At 47.0% G+C, this 21,652-nt stretch overlaps 1 protein-coding gene across 1 annotated transcript; it reads right to left on the reverse strand.

Moving 5' to 3' along the window:
- Nucleotides 1–980: 980 nt before the first annotated feature.
- On the reverse strand, nucleotides 981–3,584 carry LOC109764491 (myb family transcription factor MPH1). Its single transcript, XM_040394839.3, has 4 exons — nucleotides 3,277–3,584; nucleotides 2,404–2,662; nucleotides 2,208–2,298; nucleotides 981–1,519 (listed from the first exon to the last, which is right to left on the reverse strand). The coding sequence occupies exons 1-4, from the start codon at nucleotides 3,398–3,400 to the stop codon at nucleotides 1,256–1,258; spliced, it is 738 nt and encodes a 245-aa protein (XP_040250773.1). The 5' UTR covers nucleotides 3,401–3,584; the 3' UTR covers nucleotides 981–1,255.
- Between the last annotated feature and the right edge of the window lie 18,068 nt (nucleotides 3,585–21,652).

The raw sequence follows: 21,652 nt of genomic DNA on the forward strand, positions 1-21,652 counted from the left end.
TAGCGAAAAGCAGGAACAGATCAGGAAAATTGATTGGATTCTAGTCAGCATTCAGCCATGATCAAATGCAACTCCAAGCGAGTTTATCTACAACACATCTAAATAGGATGTGCACTGTGTTTTCGTTCTCTCCATAAAGAGAACATGTCGCCATAGCATTGCCATTGTGTTTTAAATTTTTATCACTAGCTGGGAGACGATGCATGATTGCCTGCCAAAGGAATATTTTGATCTTAAGAGGGATATGTGCATCACAAACGCCATTGAATCAATTGGAGTGTCGCCCCTACGCAACGATTGGAGTAAACACTTGCCAGAGGACGAGTGAGGACAAAGGAGCTGATCAGAAGCCTCTGAGAGGTTTGGGAACAGGGCAGTGAGCTCTTCCCAGTTCGCCACCTCTACAGGAGACAAGGATCGGTGGAAACCAAAATCCCAGTTATTAGCAGCTACCTTTGAAATGGAGATATTTGGATAGAGTAATAGGAAAACATAACCGGGGAAGAGATCCTAAGGGGGTCACCCTCCTGCCTCCGGTCTAACCAAAAGCCAACCATGGTCACCAAACTAGCCTCAAATTTGACCAAAGAACAAAATTCATCACAAACGTTCACCAAAGATTTCCAGAATTTGGATTCTAGACCCTCCCGTAGGGTTGGCATTTAAGGGATCCACGTCAGAAAAATACTTGGACATTTGGAGTTTAAGCCATAACACTTGAAGCGAATCATGGTGAATGCGCCAACACCACTTCATGATTATACATTTGTTCATTAAGGAGGTTTTAATGATTCCCAACCCCCATAGGTTTTGGGTCTGCAAATGATTTTTCATTTAACTAATCAGTATTTCTTCTTGTTGTCTATCCTGTTACAGTAAAAAGCATTGTGATATTTGTCGAAACTACCATGATTAGTCGCAGAAAGGTGATAAAATCCCATAGTATAACCGCCAAGTAGCACCTGTAGATCCAACTTTAAGCTCAATACGATGAAATTCAACTTCAAGCTCAATAATACTTGGTCAGAAAGGAACCAATCTTGGAATTAAGAAGATTAGCGATTCTGGCATGCTCAGCAGGGTGGCAAATAGCAAAGGTGCGGCAGTTCGTCAACTAGACCAAAGGATTAGTCAACTGCCATAAAAGCAACCCGCATTTCTATTGATCTACCATACATCAATCGAAATATACATATTATGTACCTCTAGAAAAATGCAACTCTATATATTTACATAGCAGGTTATAGATAACACATCAGAGCCAAGAAGATGAGATGGCAAGATCGAGGTTCAGGTCAAGGTTCAGATCAGCGGAAGCCTCAGGGCGGCGGTGGCCACTAGCCCCTTGACCCCTTGCCGGCACGACGGCCTCCTCAGTGGTCGTGCTCGAGATGTCAGTGTCACTACTCGCGACCTCCTCCTCCCACCGGCCAACCGATAGCGTCAGGTCACACCCCACCGCTGCCCGCTGCTGCTTCTGACACATCTTGCCATTAGCGTGATGTGACCAGCCAGTCGCCTACAACAATGTACATGGTTAATTAGCCATGTCAAGAAGATTAACATATGACAATCACTACCAATGTCTTTCTTCATTGCTATATTTGATGTCTTGACTGGCTCTTGACATTCCTAGTAGCACATTCTAGCTAGAAGCTTCATCTTTGTTTGAAAACATATATAGCACATGCATGTATAGTGGATGGTAAGTAAGAAAGACAATTAATTTGAGTAATATTTGCTTCCTCTAGATTTGTTGATATGTTAACTTTTAATGGTTGGTTTGCGTATAAGTATAAGTTAATTCATGCTTGTCTCTAGCTTTTTTATTGATAAGTATGACTCATTACTATAGAAAAGATATCAATTACATCTGATCTCCGCATCAACATGACGCCAAGAGCTAGTCAAGACATCAGGAAAGATGTACAACAATAATCCTAGACGCACGGAAAAATACAGGTATCTAAACGCTAATTAAACCCCCCCCCCCCCCCCCACACACACACCTATTTTCATGGGGGTGGGCCCTGCCTCCCTCCTAATCTCCTATCAAAAACTACCACCTAATTACAATCCTTGAATCCGTAAGAACCAGTCCGTGTGAGTACATTACTCGATGTACACAATCAAATTAACTAACGAAAACACTTTATGCTAAAAAAAACTAACGAAAACACTTGATAACTACTACTAGTTCCCCCTACCTTCTCTGGTGTATTTAGCATGCCGGAGGAGTTCCATTGCAGCCGCCCTCTACTCTGCTCCCAGCTCCTGAAAACCTCCTCGATGGACGGTCTGTGCAATGAGATAATAGCTAGCATGTTTAATAAACTCAATCATACAAGCGTATAAAAATTAATTAAAAGCGGAATTGATGATCCAATTCTTGGTAGTACTCACAATTGGCACGGCGGTAACATCGAGTGGTGGCCGCGACCAAACACAGCGTAAGAGGGAATGTCGATCCTGTCTGAAGCCGATGTTGCCGTGATGTGCCCATCGACGCAGTGATCTTGACAACGATTCACTGATGCATGGGGTGGATTGCTGCTGCCGCTGCCGCTAGAGCTTGATCTGTACATCTGGAGATGGCTTTTGATGTGAGATATGCTGACTCCCTTTGTGCCCATCAGCTGAAGAATTCGCTTTGGTGTTGCCTCTGCGCAGACATGATGTGTGAACATAATTGATGTTAGCACCAGTTCATCGACCGGCCGTGAAGAAATGAACTAAAAATTGGTACTCTTGGTTACGTTGTGACGAGAGCACCGATGAATGGCAAATAAAGGATGTACGCAATATACAAACTGTAGAAAAGATTGATCAAAATCATGATGAGTGGTGTTTTATTTTTGCAAAATGGCAGGTTCGCTGTCACTTATTGCCAAAGTCAGCCAATAATAAAGGAGAGATTAGAGAGAGACAGAGAGATCAAGCACGCGGTTGTGAGCGAGCATCAATTTGATGGAACGGCGGGAGTATCATTTTTCATCATGCATGCATATCATGTGGGACTTTCTTTGTTTCCTTTCTGCCATGAACTTGAACCAACTCCGGCCTAATTAACCTACCGCACGACTAAAGCAATAGCTACCCTTTAAATCGATCCATACCGTGAAATATCCACAATTTTTGACAGGTCGGTCGTCCGGCAGTGCAAATCGATGAGATCATCAATGTTCATGCATATCATCCATGCATGCAACTGTGCAATTAGGATGCACCGTCAAAAAATAAAAACGTGTGAGAAGCAAGCAAGAAGCAAGAACTGACCGTCCTGGCCGCCGAGGCAGTCGACGGCCTCGATGAACTGCCGGTGAAGCTCCTCCGTCCAACGCATCCGTGGCTCATCCGACCGGTTGTACTGCCGGACGCCCCTCCTCTCAAATCCTCTCATGCTTTTATCGTCCTCCCCCTGCAGCTAAGCTATCTGGCCTTCAACTCGATCCTCCGATCAATCACAAACCCAAGTTCCAATATATATGTAGAGAGAGAGAGAGAGAGAGAGAGAGAGAGAGAGAGAGAGAGAGAGAGAGAGTTTTGGTTTGGCCAAACAATGATGAACTCGAAGCTCAGGTACTACTTTAAAAGTACAAGCGTACTATATATGCACCTAGGAGCCATTGCCAATTTCCGCGATGAATGGAATGTGCAAGGGAGAAAGAGAGAGAAGAGGCTGACTTTGCTGACCTAGTCCAGTCAAACATCCATGCTCACATAACTTGCTCTCAGAAAGGTAGATACCTAGAGAACAGAGGCCGGGAAGAATCAAGAGGAACAAGCCTAAATTCGAGAAAACGTTGGCCTGTCCACGTACGAGAGACATCAAAATTCTTTCACATATATAAGCTGTATTTATCACATATATATGCGTCAACCCATCAAGCTCAGACTTAATTGATTTGTCTGGGTCTCTTCCCTGCACAGTGTGACAGGCATATATGTGAACAGTTCGCCCGTTTGACAAACTAACCAAGACGTTGTCCACTTCGTATGTGAGATTCAAGCTTGTTCAACGTCTCAGCATTCATCTCAAAAAAGAAAAGAAAACGTCTCAGCATTTATTTTCTGTCACACTCTCCGTCGCTAGGTTTGACAAACTTACTCAAGAAAACTATAGTACTCCATCCGTCCCAAAATAAGTGACCCGACTTTGTACTAACTTTATACGGAGGAAGTATATAGCAACATTCGCATGGCCTATGCTTGTTGAGATGTCGATACATACGTACGTACAGTTGACTGCGTTCGATAGACTTAAATCAGTCAGAGAAGTAGGACATCAGGCTAGCTAGCTGAAATATATGTCTAAAGTCAATTCAACTCTCTGACATGCCATGCATGGATTTCCCCAGGGCAATGGGAAACCAAACGCATGTAGTGAATGTGAATATGTATATATGGCCATTGCTGGCATGGCTGTGTGAAAGCATGTGGAAACGTATATGTTCTCGTTTTAGAAAATTCTATTTCAAGAAGTTTATAGAGTTCAAGTTGCTAACTCAATTTGTTGCCTTGTGTTGATTGGAGAAAGAGATGGCTAGCTAGACAAAAAAATTTAACTTTTGACCAACTATACGAGGCGCACATACATAGATATGACTTGGCAAATTAGGTTACATAATTATGCCGTTCGGATAGTTCCAAGGATTTGTCCAAAAAAAAGTCCCAAGGATCAGATCGATACAAAGTTCTCCTCTTCCCACGGGAATTTATCGACCAACAGTTTATATATATGTGGCGGCCATTGGAACCTTGCAGGTAGGATAAAACACCATCAAGTCAAGGTAGCAGTTTGTGATTACCTATCCACCTAGCAATCTAGTGACGTCGCTATCAGAGAAAATGAAGCATTATCTACATATGGGAAATGAACCGTGGACTTTCGGATCACATTCTTAGAGCAGGGAAAAGGAGAAAAAAGTTCCATCTGTCCATATCTCAATCAACAAATCCAGATTCACGGATGCCTTACCAGTTCAGTTTAGATTATACATAGGGACAATGACGCGGCCTTTTGAAATCCTTTCCCTAGGTAGCTATAGCTGTACCTGGAATGCTAGTGGTACTTTTACACATCAAAAGTAATTAATCCGCGAGAATGTGTCATAGTGCATTTTTTCACTCTTTGATCGTTAGTCCAGAACTTTAGATTACCCTAAAATAAAAAAGAAATAAAAGTACATAAAAGTTCTAAGAATTCTGTAAAATACATACATATATGATGATTTATCTCATAAGATACATGTCTATGCTTATTACGGGGTGACTTATATAATTTTAAAATTTTGCTTACCCAATATAACAACTTGCGCTCTGTAGAATAGTCAAGTTTGTGTTGCTTTTCAATGTTGTTTACGCCCTTCTCTCTCATAATGATTAAATATGAGAGTATTTTACAGGTTAAAAATATAGAGAAAAAACTATTTTGCACACAGAATTGTTGTGCTTGTTCTAACTTGAACCCCAAACTATGAAATTGACTAAATTAAACCTTGAATTTTCTAAACTTATTAAATGAACCGTAGTTATGTTTCAAAATATGATTTTGTATTTCAAGACTTTCAAAAATATGAAAACAAAAATCATGGATGTAAAGAGTGTTATGAAATGATATCCGCAAAAAATCATGAGAAAATACAACTACCCGTATCGTGTGTAAAAATTACAAGAGAGATTCATTTAACTTCCGTAATTCTTGGATGGAACATAGATGATCAAGTTAGTTGATGTTTCTCACATTTTATTACTTTGTAGCATTCTCCACTGTCCACACATGTGAATCATTTCATATGTTGTGAGATCTTAGAATATGAAACCACTATTCAAACCTCAACCAAGTTATTTAGGGTGGTTTTGTATCTTTGGAATTTCAGAAGAAATCTAAATATCATGAACATGAGGGATGCTATGTACGGACCAAGAACCAGCAGGACGAATTTATTTATCTCTATATATTTTTGCACATGACACACATATTTATATTTTTATGGAATTGTATATGTTATGCATCCCTAGCATTTATACAACTATGGATTTTTCCATAGCGCTCGACATAGCATGCCACAGGTATTTTGTTAAATATATTAAACATAATTAATAAATGAACATTTGTTGAAGTGCCTTTTGTTTCCTCCCAGGTCATCTAGACAACCCAAAATTTAACTAAATAATTTGTAATTCACGAAAAACAAAATAATTTAGTTAATTACTCTACACATACACTTCATCTCCTAATATCTGTGTATATGCTAGAAATCTTTGGGATGGATTATAAATAGTAAAACTTTGGTTAACAACATATTACTATTGCCGGTATGTAGAATATTCAAGTTTGTGTTGCCTTTTCCAAGTTCTCTATATGTCTTCCTCTGTTGCACAATGGAAAAATATGAGAATGTTTTACATGTTAAATTATAGTGCAAAGTCTATTTTAACCATTTGACCATTGTGCATGGTCTAACTTCAACCCTAATCCATGAAAATGTCTAAATTGATCCTTAAACTATCTAAAATGTTTAAAATGGTCCTATATTTAATTTGAATAATGATTTTGTATGTTTGGCTTCAAAATGAAAAACTTCATGAATCGAGGGAATGCTACGAAATGATAACCTTCAAAAATCATTAAAAATAAACTATTTATGTCATGTAAGAAATGAGGAGAGACAACCATTTACTTGGCTTTTCGTCTATATATGATCTTGGTTACTATTGATACTTATCATGTTTGACCGTTAGAGCATTCAGTCTTGAATTGTTTCATGTGTTTAGGGAATCTTAGAATATGGAACCACCGTCCAAACCTTAAACCAGTCAATTGGAGTTGGTTTCGCATCTTCGAGAAGTTTTAGAAAAAATATGAAATGCTATAGATGGAGAACCTGCAAAAATCAACCAAAAAGAATGTCGATTTACCTTTTGTATTAAAAAGATCAAGAGGAATTTATTTTATCTCTAGATGTTCTTGCATATGACATGAAATTGTGCAGGTTGATTGATTAAAAATGTCTTCACACCCTATGTAGTTAATTTAATTTATTATAAACATAGTCAAGCTGAGCTAGCTAGGCTGTTCCACCACGATGTGTGATCCATAACCGTCTGATATGGCTTATAGACACACCAGATCGTTAAGTCATCCGGCAAAGCGTCCCCCAACCTCTACTAATTGAAAAAGGGCCATTGCTCCAGACTATTCTCAGAGCCTTCTCCTGAACCAGGGCCATGAGACCATGAGGAAATTGAGGCCTTTGGAACTTGGATCGAGAGTGTACCTTGATGTTCCCGCGAGTTGTGTTCGTCTCCATGCTTTTCAGCTTCTGCTGCTCTATCTGGAGTGCCATTTGTCGGGGGAGTAAGTCTGACAGTAGAATAGGGGGTACGTAGGAGGAGGCAAGATCCTAGCTACGATGAGGTTGTGCATGCAAGATTTACGAGTTCAGGCCCTTCGCGGAGAAAGTAACAACCCTACGTCTCAGTGCCCGGAGGCCTGGTCGATTGGATTATGCGTGAAGTTACAGGGGGTGCGAACCCTTGTGCCAGCGGAGGGGGTGGCTTATATAGAGTGCGCCAGGACCCCAGCCAGCCCACGTTACAAGGGGTTCAATGTACATTAAGGTGAGACGTTACTGGTAACGCCTATAATAAAGACATATAAATGATCATTAAGACTACGGAGTGAACGCCTGACCGTTGCCATCCTGAATGACTTTAGATCTTCTGTATTTCGAGTGGTTTCTGGTATGGTCGAATGGAATTGGGTTGTCCGAGTGGAATTGTTGGTCGAGTGGGTTGTACTCTGAGGTGATTTCAGTCGGTAGACGTTGCTGTACTTTGAATGCCTTTGACTGTAGGGCAGTGTCCTTGGGAAGGGTGTCTAGGTCAAGCCCATTACCCTACCCTAGATACATGTCATCGTCATTATCCCCCGAATGGGTCGAGGTCCGAGTGGAGGAGGAGTTGAAGATGGTTCCGACCCGGTTCCTATGCTTCGGAGGCATTTTACCTGGGTCGGCAAACCATGCTGGAACTTCAACTTTACTTTCAGTCGCCTTGATCCATTCAGAGTTCGTCGAGTGAACTTATACTGATATGCTTTGAGTGTTGGAGTAGTATGAAATCTTTGGCGCGATTGGTTGCACTGCTGTTCCCGGATCTCACGGGATTCAAAATTTGGGGAAGCGCGCGGGGAGGAGGGCACCGCAGTAAATGGAACGGATTGAGCAGAGACGCCTCGATCTTTGCGCCCCCTTTTTCGCCATGTACCAAGCGCGCGACTGTTGCGGGATTTGACAGGATCGCTTGTGCCCACAAGTCAGGCACTCGGAAGCAGGCCTATATAAGGCGTCGGGGCCAATGTATTCTGCACAGTGCGCCCCATTCCCCTTCTTCCTCCTCTGCTTCTCCATCGCGTTCGCTCCACCCTCGACGCCGCCGCCCCATCCGTGCGCAGTCTGCTGCGATGGGAAAGGACAAGACGGTGGCCCTGGAGCGTGCGAAGAAGGCGACGGCGGCGGCGAAAGGCAAGAAGACGTGTCAGGGGGTCGTCGTCGAGGGCCGGCCTGCCGCCCGGCTGGATCCAGGGCGACTGGATCCGGTCCATGATCTCGAAGGAGGATCTGGAGGATCTGGTCGAAGGGGGCTTGATCGCCCATGGATCTTGGAGGCTACCGGGCAACGAGACCGAGCCGCAGGCGCAGGAGGGTGAGTGTGTCCTCCTCGTGACTCATGTTGACCGCGGTTTGTCTTTGCCCCCTCATCCGTTTTTCCGGGGTTTCTTGAAATTTTTCGGAGCCCAACTTCATCACTTTCCCCCCAACACCATCATATATCTCGCTGCATTTGTTTCCATGTCTGAGAATTTCCTGGGTTGTCGACCGCATTGGGGTCTCTTCAAACACATCTTTACTTGCCATTCCCAGTCTGTGAAAAAGGCTAATCCGGGTGATGAGAGGACGCACGTGATCCAGATGTGCGGAGGTCCAGGGATTCAGATGAGGGGTAGGAGTACTTTTCCAGCTATGACTCTTCCTGATTCAGTTAGAGGGTGGCAGTCGACTTGGTTTTACTGTGAGGACCAACCGACTCCTGGTCAGTCGACTGGTCTTCCTCCCTTCTCCATGGAGCGGGTCCAGCAGCCCTCTTCCTTGAAAGTGACTCCAGCAGAGAAAACAGAGGTGAACATGTTGGTTGAACGAGTAGTCCAATTAGTCCATGATGGTGTGACCGGCATGGATTTGCTGGAGGTGTTTCTCAGTCGACGCATCCAGCCACTCCAGGCTCGCGATCATCCTATGTGGATGTACTCGGGTATTGATGACACCACTCGGATTCACCCGGAGGAAGTCACCGAGGAGACGGTGGACCAGTGGTTGCAGGGCATCACAGGTAACAAAGACAACCCCAGGGGGTCCAGGAGAATTCAACCACTCGACTCCTCCAATGAACCAGACAAGGTTTGACCTTTATTGCCGAGTGTCTTTTGTTCTGATTTGTAACTGTCTTTGAACCTGACTGATACTTGTTCAATTCTTTGCCTCGTAGATCTATACTGAGATGTACTCGATGCCCAACGAAGAGCAAGATCATGAAGGAGAGGCGGGCGGTGGTGATAGCGCCGACTGGAAATCTGATGACGAAGAAGAGGAAGAAAATGAAGATTCAAGCAGCGGCGAGGAGGTCGACTCCCCATCTCGCTCTGAAAGACGCTCCAAGCAGACCCATGACCCAGCAAGTGTCCGTGGGAAAGTGGCTGAGCCGAGTACGCAGATTTCGAAGCGCACTCAGACGTCTTCCCCCGTTCCGACTGAAAAGGCCCCGAAGCAGCTCAAGGTTGCGCCCTCAAAGCCTCGGAAGGCCCTGCCTAAGATCAAGGTTAACGTTCCCGTTGCCTCTGCGTAAGTGCTTTGTTTTCACCCTTTGCTTAGGGACTCTTATACTTGTTGCCGATTCATTCTCCTGCCTGACCGAGTGAGTTCTGAAACTTGCAGTGCTGCTACTTCTGGGACTTCCATGGACATTTACAAGGATGGAGATGACGAGGAAACTGAAGATGCAGCCACTTCTAAAGCAGGTATGACTCTGCAAATTTGTCTTTATCTTGTCGATTGATCTGTCGGTCAACTGAACTTTATGATTGAATTATTTGCAGTGCCGCAAAACGTCATTGAATTACCAGACGACGACGAAGATGTGCCCCAGAAGACCACAGGGAGGAAAAGCAAGACTTCGAGCAGGAGGGTGCCTGCCAGCAAGGTGCCCCAGTCGACACCGGCTACAGAATCAGTGATCCAGCGATCCGGAGATCCGATTCAGGCTTCCGTTTCTTTTGCCCCTCCTGTGTCGACTGCTCATCCTTCGGCGTCGACCGCTCAAGTCCCTGCTTCGTCCATGCAACCTCATGCATCGGATCCTCTGACAGCTTCAACTGTTCCACCAGCTTCACTCTTCACTGTCCATCCTGCCCCAGAGGACCAGGTAAGCGCTGCTAAGGAAGCTATACGCCAGGCAGGCCTTATGATGGAGCAGATGAAGGTGGTGCGTGAGGCCAGCCAGGCTGCTTATGATGTCAGTTCAGCCCTCCAGGCCAACGTCCAGGTTAGTTGATTTCTGACTGATCTTCGGCTTGACTCTTGCTAGGATACGGTACTTGGAAACTGCTTTTTTATTATTCGTAAGATGTTCGTGGATGAGTGTCTTGAAACCTTTAATGTGCATCTATCATGAGTCTGCACCTTGCATCTGTACACCCACTGGGTGTTTAAACTTTTGCTGTATAATTCTTTCACTTGAGTCGAACATGTCATGTCGAGTGTATCTTTGAATCAGTGGGGGCACGCAGAGTGCACCCACTGGGTGTAGTCCCCGAGACCGCCGTCGAATGTTTGATTCGGCGGGGGTCTTTATCAAAAATATCTCTTTACAGTTCTTCCACTCGGCCTAGACCGGTCGTGCCGAGTGGGATTCGGACCAGTGGGGGCACGCCAAGTGCACCCACTGGGTGTAGTCCCCGAGACCGCGGTCGACTGCGGGCAGTCGGCCGTGGTCTGAGAACAAGTATTGCCACACACTTCTTTTTTTAACCACGTCGAGTGGAAAGCAGAACCAGTGGGGGTGCGCCAAGTGCACCCATCGGGTGTAGTCCCTGAGACTATTGTTGAATGTTTGATTCGACAGTAGTCTTAGAACTCTTTTTGCTGTAATGACCTGGACTTGTATCTTTTTCGCTCGGAAGCAGTTGATCTTTCTCAGTCGATTGACGTGTCTTATTCATGGATTGCAGAAATCTTGTGACTTCGGGGTCCAGTTCACTAACTTGGAGCAGAAACAAATTCAGCTCAACCTTGATCTGGAACTGGCCAAGCAAAATCTTCAGAAAGCTAAAGATGAAGCAACTGCTATGGGAGGTAACCACTTGTCGACTGTTTGCTTTGCCAGCTTTACTTTTTGCCTTTTGAACCGAGTGACTCCACTCGAATATATGTGCGTAATGAAAACAGACAACTCCAAGCTCGACTGAAGAATGTTATTTCTTTAGAGAAAATGAAGCAAGCGCTGGAGCAGAAGGACCTCGACCTCGCTGCTGCACAAAAAACGGCGCGGGAGAAAACCGAACTTGCCGACAAGAAGCTGGCTTCAGTCGGCAAGTTGAAAGAAGAAAACACCAAACTGAAGACTGGCATCAGTGAAGCCAACAAGGAAGTCGTGCAGTTGAAGAAAGACAAGGTGACTCTGACTGACAAAGTTGGCGATCTCACTCGGAAGAAGGACGAGCTGGAGGTTTATCTGGGAGGACTCGCCAAGAAGCTGTTACTTATGCTTGAAGGTACCTTTCCTTGTCCGACTGATTTGCAGTTTGTCGACTCGTCATATAGCTGTCGACTCACCACTTCACTGTGTGTGCAGAATTCTGCCAAAACTTCGAGGAAGAGACTGGGCGCATTGAGACGAACTTGGACCCCATCAACTCCCCTGTTAAGGACGAAACTGCCATGAACGTGCTCCGAGTGGAATCTCGTCCTGCCAACGCCATGGACTACCTTGCGTGACTGAAGGTGGAGGTGTCGCGGATTGACACGGCGCTCTGGCCAAGGGTGACATTTTAGAACGATCTTGAGTCTCTGATGACTCGACTTAATGAGATCCCTGGTAGTGCAGGAATGGAAGAAGTCATCTGCCCGATGTGGTGCTGATGTGGCTCTGTCTCTGGTTCGCGTCCATTGCAAGGAGGCCAAGGAAGAGAAACTAGCAGCGCTCAAGGTGGCTAATACCAAGAAGCTGGACTTCTAGTCCTTCATGGAGACCTTCATCGAAGCAGCCACCTGTATTGCGGGCGGGATCGATTTGGACGAGTTCGTCGAGCCTGCCAGCCCTCCTCCCACGGAGTGAACAAACTTTAAACCTTGATTAAATTTGCCTCGGAATGCCGAGTGATTTTGTAACCATTAAACTCTTTCGGGCCTGATGCCTGAGCACTTTTATCTGCGGTTCTGAACCTTGCAAGATTTATCTAAACTTGGTTCTTCTTTGAATACGGTTTCTTTGGCTTTACTGCTTCCGAATCTTCTAAATCCGAGTGGAACTCGTCACTTCACTCGGAACAGATATTTGTACTTGTGATGCAGCTTTGAGGAGAGGTTTGTAGACGACCTGCACCTCGTCGTCCTTGCGGATCGGGATGGAGCGTACATTGTACTTATGGCGCAGCTCTAAGGAGAGGGTCGCAGACGACCTGCACCTCGTCGTCCCTGCGGATCGGTATGGAGCGTACGTTGTACTTATGATGCAGCTCTGAGGAGAGGGTCGCAGATGACCTGCACCTCATCGTCCTTGCGGATCGGGATGGAGCGTACGTTGTGCTTATGACGCAGCTCGGAGCGTGTGGCCAAGTCCCCGAGCGAGAGGATTGCTCTTTACTCGGAATGTGTTTTAAACTTAGGCGAGTACGAGACTGCAGCTAAGCCCCCGAGGATTGCTCATCACTCGGTAGGATTTTTTAAACTTAGGCGAGTACGAGACTGCAGCTAAGCCCCCGAGTGAGAGGGTTGCTCTTCACTCGGTAGGATTTTTTTAAACTTAGGCGAGTACGAGACTGCAGCTAAGCCCCCAAGTGAGAGGGTTGCTCTTCACTTGGTAGGATTTTTTAAACTGAGGCGGGTACGAGACTGCAGCTAAGCCCCCGAGTGAGAGGGTTGCTCTTCACTCGGTAGGATTTTTTAAACTTAGGCGAGTATGAGACTGCAACTAAGCCCCCGAGTGAGAGGATTGCTCTTCACTCGGTAGGATTTTTGAAACTTAGGCGAGTGCAGGACTGAAGCTAAGCCCCTGAGTGAGAGGATTGCTCTTCACTCGATGTTTGTTTTTGAAACTTAGGCGAATCAGGTTCGCGGCTAAGCCCCCGAGTGAGAGGATTGCTCGTCACTCGGAGTTTGTTTTTGAAACTTAGGCGAATCAGGTTCCCGGCTAAGCCCCCGAGTGAGAGGATTGCTCGTCACTCGGAGTTTGTTTTTGAAACTTAGGCGAATCAGGTTCGCGGCTAAGCCCCCGAGTGAGAGGATTGCTCGTCACTCGGAGTTTGTTTTTGAAACTTAGGCGAATCGGGTTCGCAGCTAAGCCACCCACTGGGGTTTTTTTAACACATGCATATGTAACAACAATCATTTAGGAGACTATAAAACTGTGTCTTTGATAAACAAACTGAAATGTACTTCTTATTACATCTCATCAGTCCGAATGTTTAAGTATAAAAATGGCAGAGCAGCTCCGCATTCCAAGCGCGTGGCTCGTCTTTCTTGTGTTCAACATTGTAAAGATGATACGCTCCGTTATGGAGCACCTTGGTGACGATGAAGGGACCTTCCCAAGCAGGAGCAAGCTTGTGAGGCCGTTGCTGATCCACTCGGAGCACAAGGTCTCCTTCCTGAAATGCTCGACCTCTCACGTTTCTGGCATGGAATCGACGGAGGTCTTGCTGATAAATGGTCGACCGGATCAGGGCCATCTCTCTTTCTTCTTCCAGAAGATCAACAGCGTCTTGTCGAGCTTGTTCTGCTTCGGCTTCTGAGAAAAGTTCCACTCGGGGCGCGTTGTGAAGAAAATCACTCGGCAGCACGGCTTCAGCCCCATAGACCATGAAGAAGGGAGTCCGACCAGTCAACCGATTTGGTGTTGTTCTTAATCCCCAAAGCACCGATGGTAACTCGTCTATCCAAGCGCCAGCCGCATGCTTGAGGTCACGCATCAACCAGGGTTTCAACCCTTGGAGGATCAAACCATTTGCTCTTTCTGCTTGTCCGTTCGACTGCGGGTGAGCGACTAAAGCGTAGTCGACCCGAGTGCCTGGGGAGGCACAGAAAGCCTTGAACTCATCTGAATCAAAGTTTGAACCGTTGTCCGTGATGATGCTATGCGGGACCCCATATCTGAACGTTAACTCTCTGATGAAGCTGACGGCGGTACTCGAGTCGAGGTTTTTGATGGGTTTGGCTTCAATCCATTTACTGAACTTGTCGGCTGCTACAAGCAGATGGGTGAAGCCGCTCCTGCCGGTCCTCAGGGGTCCAACCATATCCAATCCCCAAATAGCAAATGGCCAGACGAGTGGAATGGTCTTCAAGGCTGATGCTGGCTTGTGGGACATGTTGGCGTAGAACTGACAGCCTTCACACTTGTCGACTATGTCTTTTGCCATTTCATTTGCTCGCGGCCAATAGAATCCCGCTCGGTATGCTTTGGCCAGAATGGTCCGAGAGGACGCATGGTGACCACAGGTCCCCGAGTGGATATAATTGAGGATCATTTGACCTTCTTCGGGCGTGATGCACCGCTGAGCAACTCCAGTAACACTCTCTCTGTAAAGCTGTCCACCTATCACGGTGAAGGCTTTGGATCGACGAACAATCTGACGGGCCTCATCTTCATCTTCTGGAAGTTCTTTCCTGAGCAGATATGCAATATATGGCACCGTCCAATCGGGGATGACGACCAAAACCTCCATGATCAGGTCGACCATGGATGGGATCTCGACTTCAGTTGGATCGGTAGAACTTTTTGGTTGCGAGGGCTCTTCTGTGAAAGGATCCTCTTGAACTGACAGTGTGTGGAGATGTTCCAAGAACACATTGCTGGGGATGGGCTCTCGCTTGGAACCTATCTTTGCCAAATCATCAGCTGCTTGATTCTTCAGTCGAGGTATGTGGTGGAGCTCTAACCCTTCAAACTTCTTTTCCAACTTTCTCACTGCATTGCAATAGCCGGTCATAGCTGGGCTCCTGATGTCCCACTCCTTCATCATTTGATTGACCACTAAATCTGAGTCGCCGTAAACCATTAGGCGACGGACGCCGAGTGAAATGGCCATACGCAACCCATACAGAAGTGCTTCGTATTCAGCTTCATTGTTGGAGGAATCAAAGTGAATTTGGAGAACGTAACTGAGTTTGTCGCCCTGTGGGGATACTAAGACCACCCCAGCACCAGAACCATTCAGCATCTTGGATCCATCAGAAAATAGTCCAATGTTCCAAGTGAATCTGAGTCGGCTGTTGCTGCTCAACCCACTCGGCGAGGAAATCTGCTATTGCTTGGGACTTGATTGCTTTCTTTGCCTCAAACTTGGTATCCAACGGAAGAAGTTCAATCGCCGATTTTGCCACTCGACCAGTTGCGTCTCTGTTGTTCAGAATTTCTGATAATGGAGCGTCACTGACGACTGTAATTGAATGATCTAAGAAGTAATGTGCAACCTTCTTCGTGGTCAAGTATATTCCATAAACAAGCTTCTGATAATGCGGATATCTCTGCTTGGATGGAGTCAAGACTTCAGAAATATAGTACATTGGGCGTTGAACCTTGTAGGCTTTACCTTCTTCTTCCCGCTCGACCGTGAGTATTGTACTGACAACTTGTCCAGTGGCTGCAACATAAAGCAGTAAAGACTCTTTGCTGATTGGGGTAGCGAGCACCGGCTGGGTGGAAAGCAGGGCTTTGAGCTCTACAAACACCGCGTCAGCTTCAGGAGTCCACTCGAACTTGTCAGATTTCTTCATCAGTCGGTAAAGAGGCAATTCCTTTTCACCGAGACGAGAGATGAATCGACTCAAAGCGGCCAAACAACCAGTAAGTTTCTGAACGTCATGCACACACACAGGGCGTTTCATTCAGAGGATTGCACCAATTTTCTCTGGGTTTGCATCGATCCCTTGTTCGAAAATGAGGAAACCGAGTAATTTTCCACCTAGGACTCCGAATGTACACTTCGACGGATTGAGCTTGATATCATATCTCCTCAGGTTGGCAAAGGTTTCAACGAGGTCAGTCAGCAGGTCGGAACCTTTACGCGACTTAACCACGATGTCATCCATGTATGCTTCCACATTCCGACTGATCTGAGTGAGCGGGCACTTCTGAATCATGCGCATGAATGTGGCACCAGTATTTTTTAGGCCAAAGGGCATGGTAACATAGAAAAAGCACCCGAATGGGGTGATGAAAACTGTTTTTATTTTGTCGGGTCCATACAGTCGGATCTGATGGTACCCGGAATATGCATCCAGAAAGGACAATCGTTCACATCCCGCAGTTGAGTCGACAATCTGGTCGATGCGGGGGAGAGGGAAGTGACCTTTCGGGCAGGCCCGATTGATATGCTTGAAGTCAATACACATACGGAGTGAATCATCTTTCTTTGGAACCATGACAACGTTGGCGAGCCACTCGAAGTGGTAAATCTCTCGGATGAACTCAGCTACCAGAAGCCGAGCCACCTCCTCGCCAATTGCCTTCCTTTTCTCCACGGCGGACCGTCGGAGATGCTCTTTGACAGGTTTTGCTTTTGGGTCGACTCGCAAACGGTGCTCAGCCAGTCCCCTGGGTACACCTGGTATGTCAGAAGGTTTCCATGCGAAGATGTCCCCGTTATCACGAAGGAACTGGACAAGCGCTTCTTCCTATTTGCTGTCGAGTGCTGTTCAAATATGAGTCGGAGCAGCATTGGGGTCGGTCGGGTGAATGTGAACTGGCTTTGTTTCACCGGACGACTGAAATGCAGACTCTGAAGCAGGCTTCTTAGAACGCAACAAATCACTCGGATCTGCATTTTTCTGATACTCTTGCATTTCCACCGCTGCCATCTGCTCATCAGCAATTTTCGAGCCCTTCTGGAGGCACTCTTCTGCTCTCTGCCGATTACCAGTGACTGTGATCACGCCCTTGGGTCCAGTCATCTTCATCTTAAGGTACACGTAACATGGTCGAGCCATGAAACGGGCATATGCGGGCCTATCCAAAATAGCATGATAGGCACTATGAAAATCCACAACTTCAAATGTCAACTTTTCCTTACGGTAATTCGTTGAATCACCGAAAACCACGTCAAGAGTGATCTGGCCGAGTGAATCGGCTTTCTTCCCAGGGATGACCCCATGGAACCGCATATTGCTTTCGCTGAGCTTGGACATCGGAATGCCCATCTCCCGTAGAGTCTCAGCATACAAAATATTCAGGCCGCTGCCACCATCCATCAAAACCTTGGTCTGTCGGGCACCCCCAACGACTGGGTCGACCACCAACGCTTGTCGCCCTGGGGTAGCAACATGCGCCGGCTGGTCGGACTGGTCGAATGTGATGGGAGTCTTTGACCACTTCAAATATGTTGGCGTTGCCGGAGCAACCATGTTCACTTCTCTGTTGATAACTTTCAGTCGACTTTTGCTCTCAACGTCAGCAAAAATCACCAAAGTGGCATTGACCTGAGGGTAACCATCGCCCTCTTCTTTGTCCTCGTCCTTATCAGACTCTTTCTCTTTCTCACTAGGTTGTTTCTCTCGGAACTGCTGGATAAGGAGTCGACATTGTCGAGTGGTATGCTTGGGATAAATCAGATTACCCTCTTCATCTTTCTTGGTGTCTATATGACATGGCAAATCCAACACATCATTTCCTGCTTGATCTTTTACTTTCTTAGGGATCCAGGGCCCCTTAGGCTTCCCCTTGAACTTTCCTTGGGTCACAACTGCAGCTTCACCTGGGCCTGCGGGTTCAGCCTTGCGTTTCTGCTTCCGACCTCCTCCGGTGTCCTGGGCAACTGGTTTGCTCTTGCCACTTCGGAGTCGATCTTCTTCCTCACCGTTAGCGTACCGAGTGGCTATTTCCATCATTCGGGCCAGAGTCATATCTCCTGTCCGGCCGAATTTCAAGTTAAGCTCTCTGTACCGAACGCCTTCCTTGAAGGCACAAACAGCTTGGTGCTGGGATACATTTTCCACTGTGTGATGCAAAGTGGTCCACCTCTGGATGTAATCCCTCAGAGTTTCATTCAGTTTCTGCACACAATGCTACAACTCAGTCAGCCCTGCGGGTCGTTTGCAAGTGCCCTCAAATGTCCTGACAAACACTCGGGCCAACTCTTCCCAACTGAATATACTGCCAGGAGCCAATTGATTCAACGAAGCTCTAGCCGAGCCCTCCAACATCAAGGGGAGATGCTTCATGGCTACATCGTCATTGCAGCCACCAATCTGCAAAGCCACTCGGTAATCTTCCAGCCAAGTGTCAGGCTTCGACTCACCGGTGAACTTGCTCACTCCCGTCGCCAACCTGAAGTTGGGAGGAATCTCAGCAGCTCTGATGGCTCTGCTGAAACACTCAGGTCCGAAGACATGAACTCTGCTGCCAGTCAGACGGTCTCTGTCGCGTCCTTCTCTGTGTGCTCTGTTCCTGTCGACCAGACCTTGAACGAGGATTGACCTCGCATCAAACCCTGGCTCTCTTGGGTCGACTGGGACCCTCCGCTCATCGCTGTATGGGCGCCTGTCGTCATATTGCCGGGGCACATATGATCCGCCCCTCGGAGGGGGCGTAGGCACTCGACGACGGTCATCACGGCCGAGTCGATGATCATACAGCTCGTGGTTCCGACCCAAATACTGCTCTTGGTGATGCCCACGTCCCTCACGCCGTGGAGGCGATCTTGGTCTGTGAGCCAACTGGACTGTGTCAGCCACCACAGATCTGATATGGATCCTGTTGCGAGACTGAGAAACGGCTGTGTTTTGCTCTCCTCCTGCTCGGAGCAGCGCCCGGATCTGCATCAAACCTCTTCCAGCTGATTGGGACGGCTGGATCAACTCTGCTATATGGGCTGCAGCTGTAAGATTCTGAATCGGAGTGCGATATACCTGGGGCTCAGACGGAAATAAATGTCGTCGCCGTCGACTGGATTCAGGGATCTGCTGACGGGCGCGCTCGTCGAGTGAATGCTGAAGGTTCTCCGGTTGCGCGCGCTCAGCCAAAGTGGCCAGGCGCGCCGCCTCCAAGGCCGGAGCCTCAGAGGTTTCTCCAATGATGGGAGTGTGGAGCGCCTCCACGTTGCGACGGTGCAGGGCTTCGGGACGATATTCCTCGTGACTGAGCGACGGGTCGCCATCACCGCCGCCGCGACGGAAACCAGGAGGTCTACGCGGCGTGTCGACCATCAGGACTTCAGCCGCGGGGTCGCTGCTGTCGCACTCGGACAGGGTCTCAACGGAGTCAGTCGACAGATCGAACAGGCCGTAGAGAGATTCGTCGGGCTCGATTGCCGCGACTTGAGGGGTGGCCGACTGACGGGCCACCGCATGTTTCACCCACCGCTGAAGCCGCGACCGACCGGATCGCTTGCGACGGCGGGTAGCGGGGAGCAAAGATGCTGTGGGAGCCGACCGATACTGGGTCGACGGCTGCCGCAGAAAGACGCCGCGAACACATGCGCGAAAGTGCGTCGCCCCGCGGACGGGGAGCGTCTCGACGTCGAGGGGAGCCTCCTGGAGCCAGGCGGAGTCGTCGGCGATGAAAACGAGCGCGCCGAGACGGATCTCGCGGCCCTCAGCCAAACCGCCGTCAGAAACCATGATGATAGGAATCGGAAAAAATCGCAACCTCACCGGAAAATCGCTAAGACACCTGCCCCATGGTGGGCGCCAACTGTCATGGGAGTAAGTCTAACAGTAGAATAGGGGGTACGTAGGAGGAGGCAAGATCCTAGCTACGATGAGGTTCTGCACACAAGATTTACGAGTTCAGGCCCTTCGCGAAGGAAGTAACAGCCCTACGTCTCAGTGCCCGGAGGCCTGGTCGATTGGATTATGCGTGAAGTTACAGGGGGTGCGAACCCTTGTGCCAGCGGAGAGGGGTGGCTTATATAGAGTGCGCCAGGACCCCAGCCAACCCACGTTACAAGGGGTTCAATGTACATTAAGGTGAGACGTTACTGGTAACGCCTATAATAAAGACATATAAATGATCATTAAGACTACGGAGTGAACGCCTGACCGTTGCCATCCTGAATGACTTTAGATCTTCTGTACTCCGAGTGGTTTCTGGTATGGTCGAATGGAATTGGGTTATCCGAGTGGAATTGTTGGTCGAGTGGGTTGTACTCTGAGGTGATTTCAGTCGGTAGACGTTGCTCTACTTTGAATGCCTTTGACTGTAGGGCGGTGTCCTTGGGAAGGGTATCTAGGTCAGACCCATTACCCTACCCTAGGTACATGTCATCGTCACCATTGAATCGGTTGTTGGGTGCGGTGGTAGCATAATAGTGAAGATGAAACTTGGCTCTCTTCCTCCTGGTACTTTCTTTGGTAGTGTCAATGCGTCCATGTCCTGTTTGCCTCCTGTTTTTAGCCGGTTCATGATAAATGTTGGGTGCAATCTTGGAAAGTCCTCAATGTTTTCTAGCGACTTTAGAGGTGAACCCTAGAAGCCTCAAACACCGCCGCAATCTTTCCCAATGGCGCCTAGATCCCCTCCTCAACCCTAGCAGCAGAGTACCACCGTTTTGACAGATGAGGTGGGCGGTCGGTGGTATCCTATCAATTGGCGGGTTGCTGGTAGCGGCGGCGGATGGCTTCAGGGAGGGGATGTGTCACTGGGTGATGGGAAGGTAATGGTGAAGGTGTTGTGTCGCGGCGAGGAGGAGTTTGCGGCGGGTGACAGAGCAATTTGGTAGTGTTTCTGGTTTTGAAAGTTGTGTATGTCATACTCTTGGTACAACTAGATAAAGGGGGGTTTCAACACTTCTTATTATGTGAAACAAACAAATTCAGATCTTTAGTACTCAACAGATGGAGTCTCAATTATTCATTTAACACTTTCAACAGATGGAGTTAAATTATTCATTTTTAGATACTCATTTGGCATTCTTTTCTGCTGTTAGAAAAAATATTACAAAGAAACAAGTGGTTTGGCGCTCTCATCTTAATATGTTGGCGTTTTCAGGTTATGGGACAAGTGCTTGTGATTATATACTCAGCTAGACCAGCAAAACCTTTTCACTTTAAATCTTATCTTATTATTATCTATTGATGTAATCAGTTTGTGGACACACATAACTCATATTTTGCCATCTCAAGTAGGAATATTACCGTTTCCGTCATTATCAAAACTCAAAGCTTTGGAAGCACATAAAACCTGAAAAATAAAGTTGTGATCAATCTAGTAGATGTCCATTCCGTCAATTCTGTCTGCTCCATTTTGTTGTTAGATAGGTACATTATGCCTTTTCGGAGTGAATATTTGTGTTCCTCACTTCTTGCTGTCAAAGATTGATTCTTCATTGGTTTCGTGTTTTGCAGTTTGTTATTGTAGAATTAGGAGGTTTCTTGCATGC

The sequence above is a fragment of the Aegilops tauschii genome, chromosome 7 (assembly GCF_002575655.3).
Source record: "Aegilops tauschii subsp. strangulata cultivar AL8/78 chromosome 7, Aet v6.0, whole genome shotgun sequence".
NCBI classification, from domain to species: Eukaryota; Viridiplantae; Streptophyta; class Magnoliopsida; order Poales; family Poaceae; genus Aegilops; species Aegilops tauschii.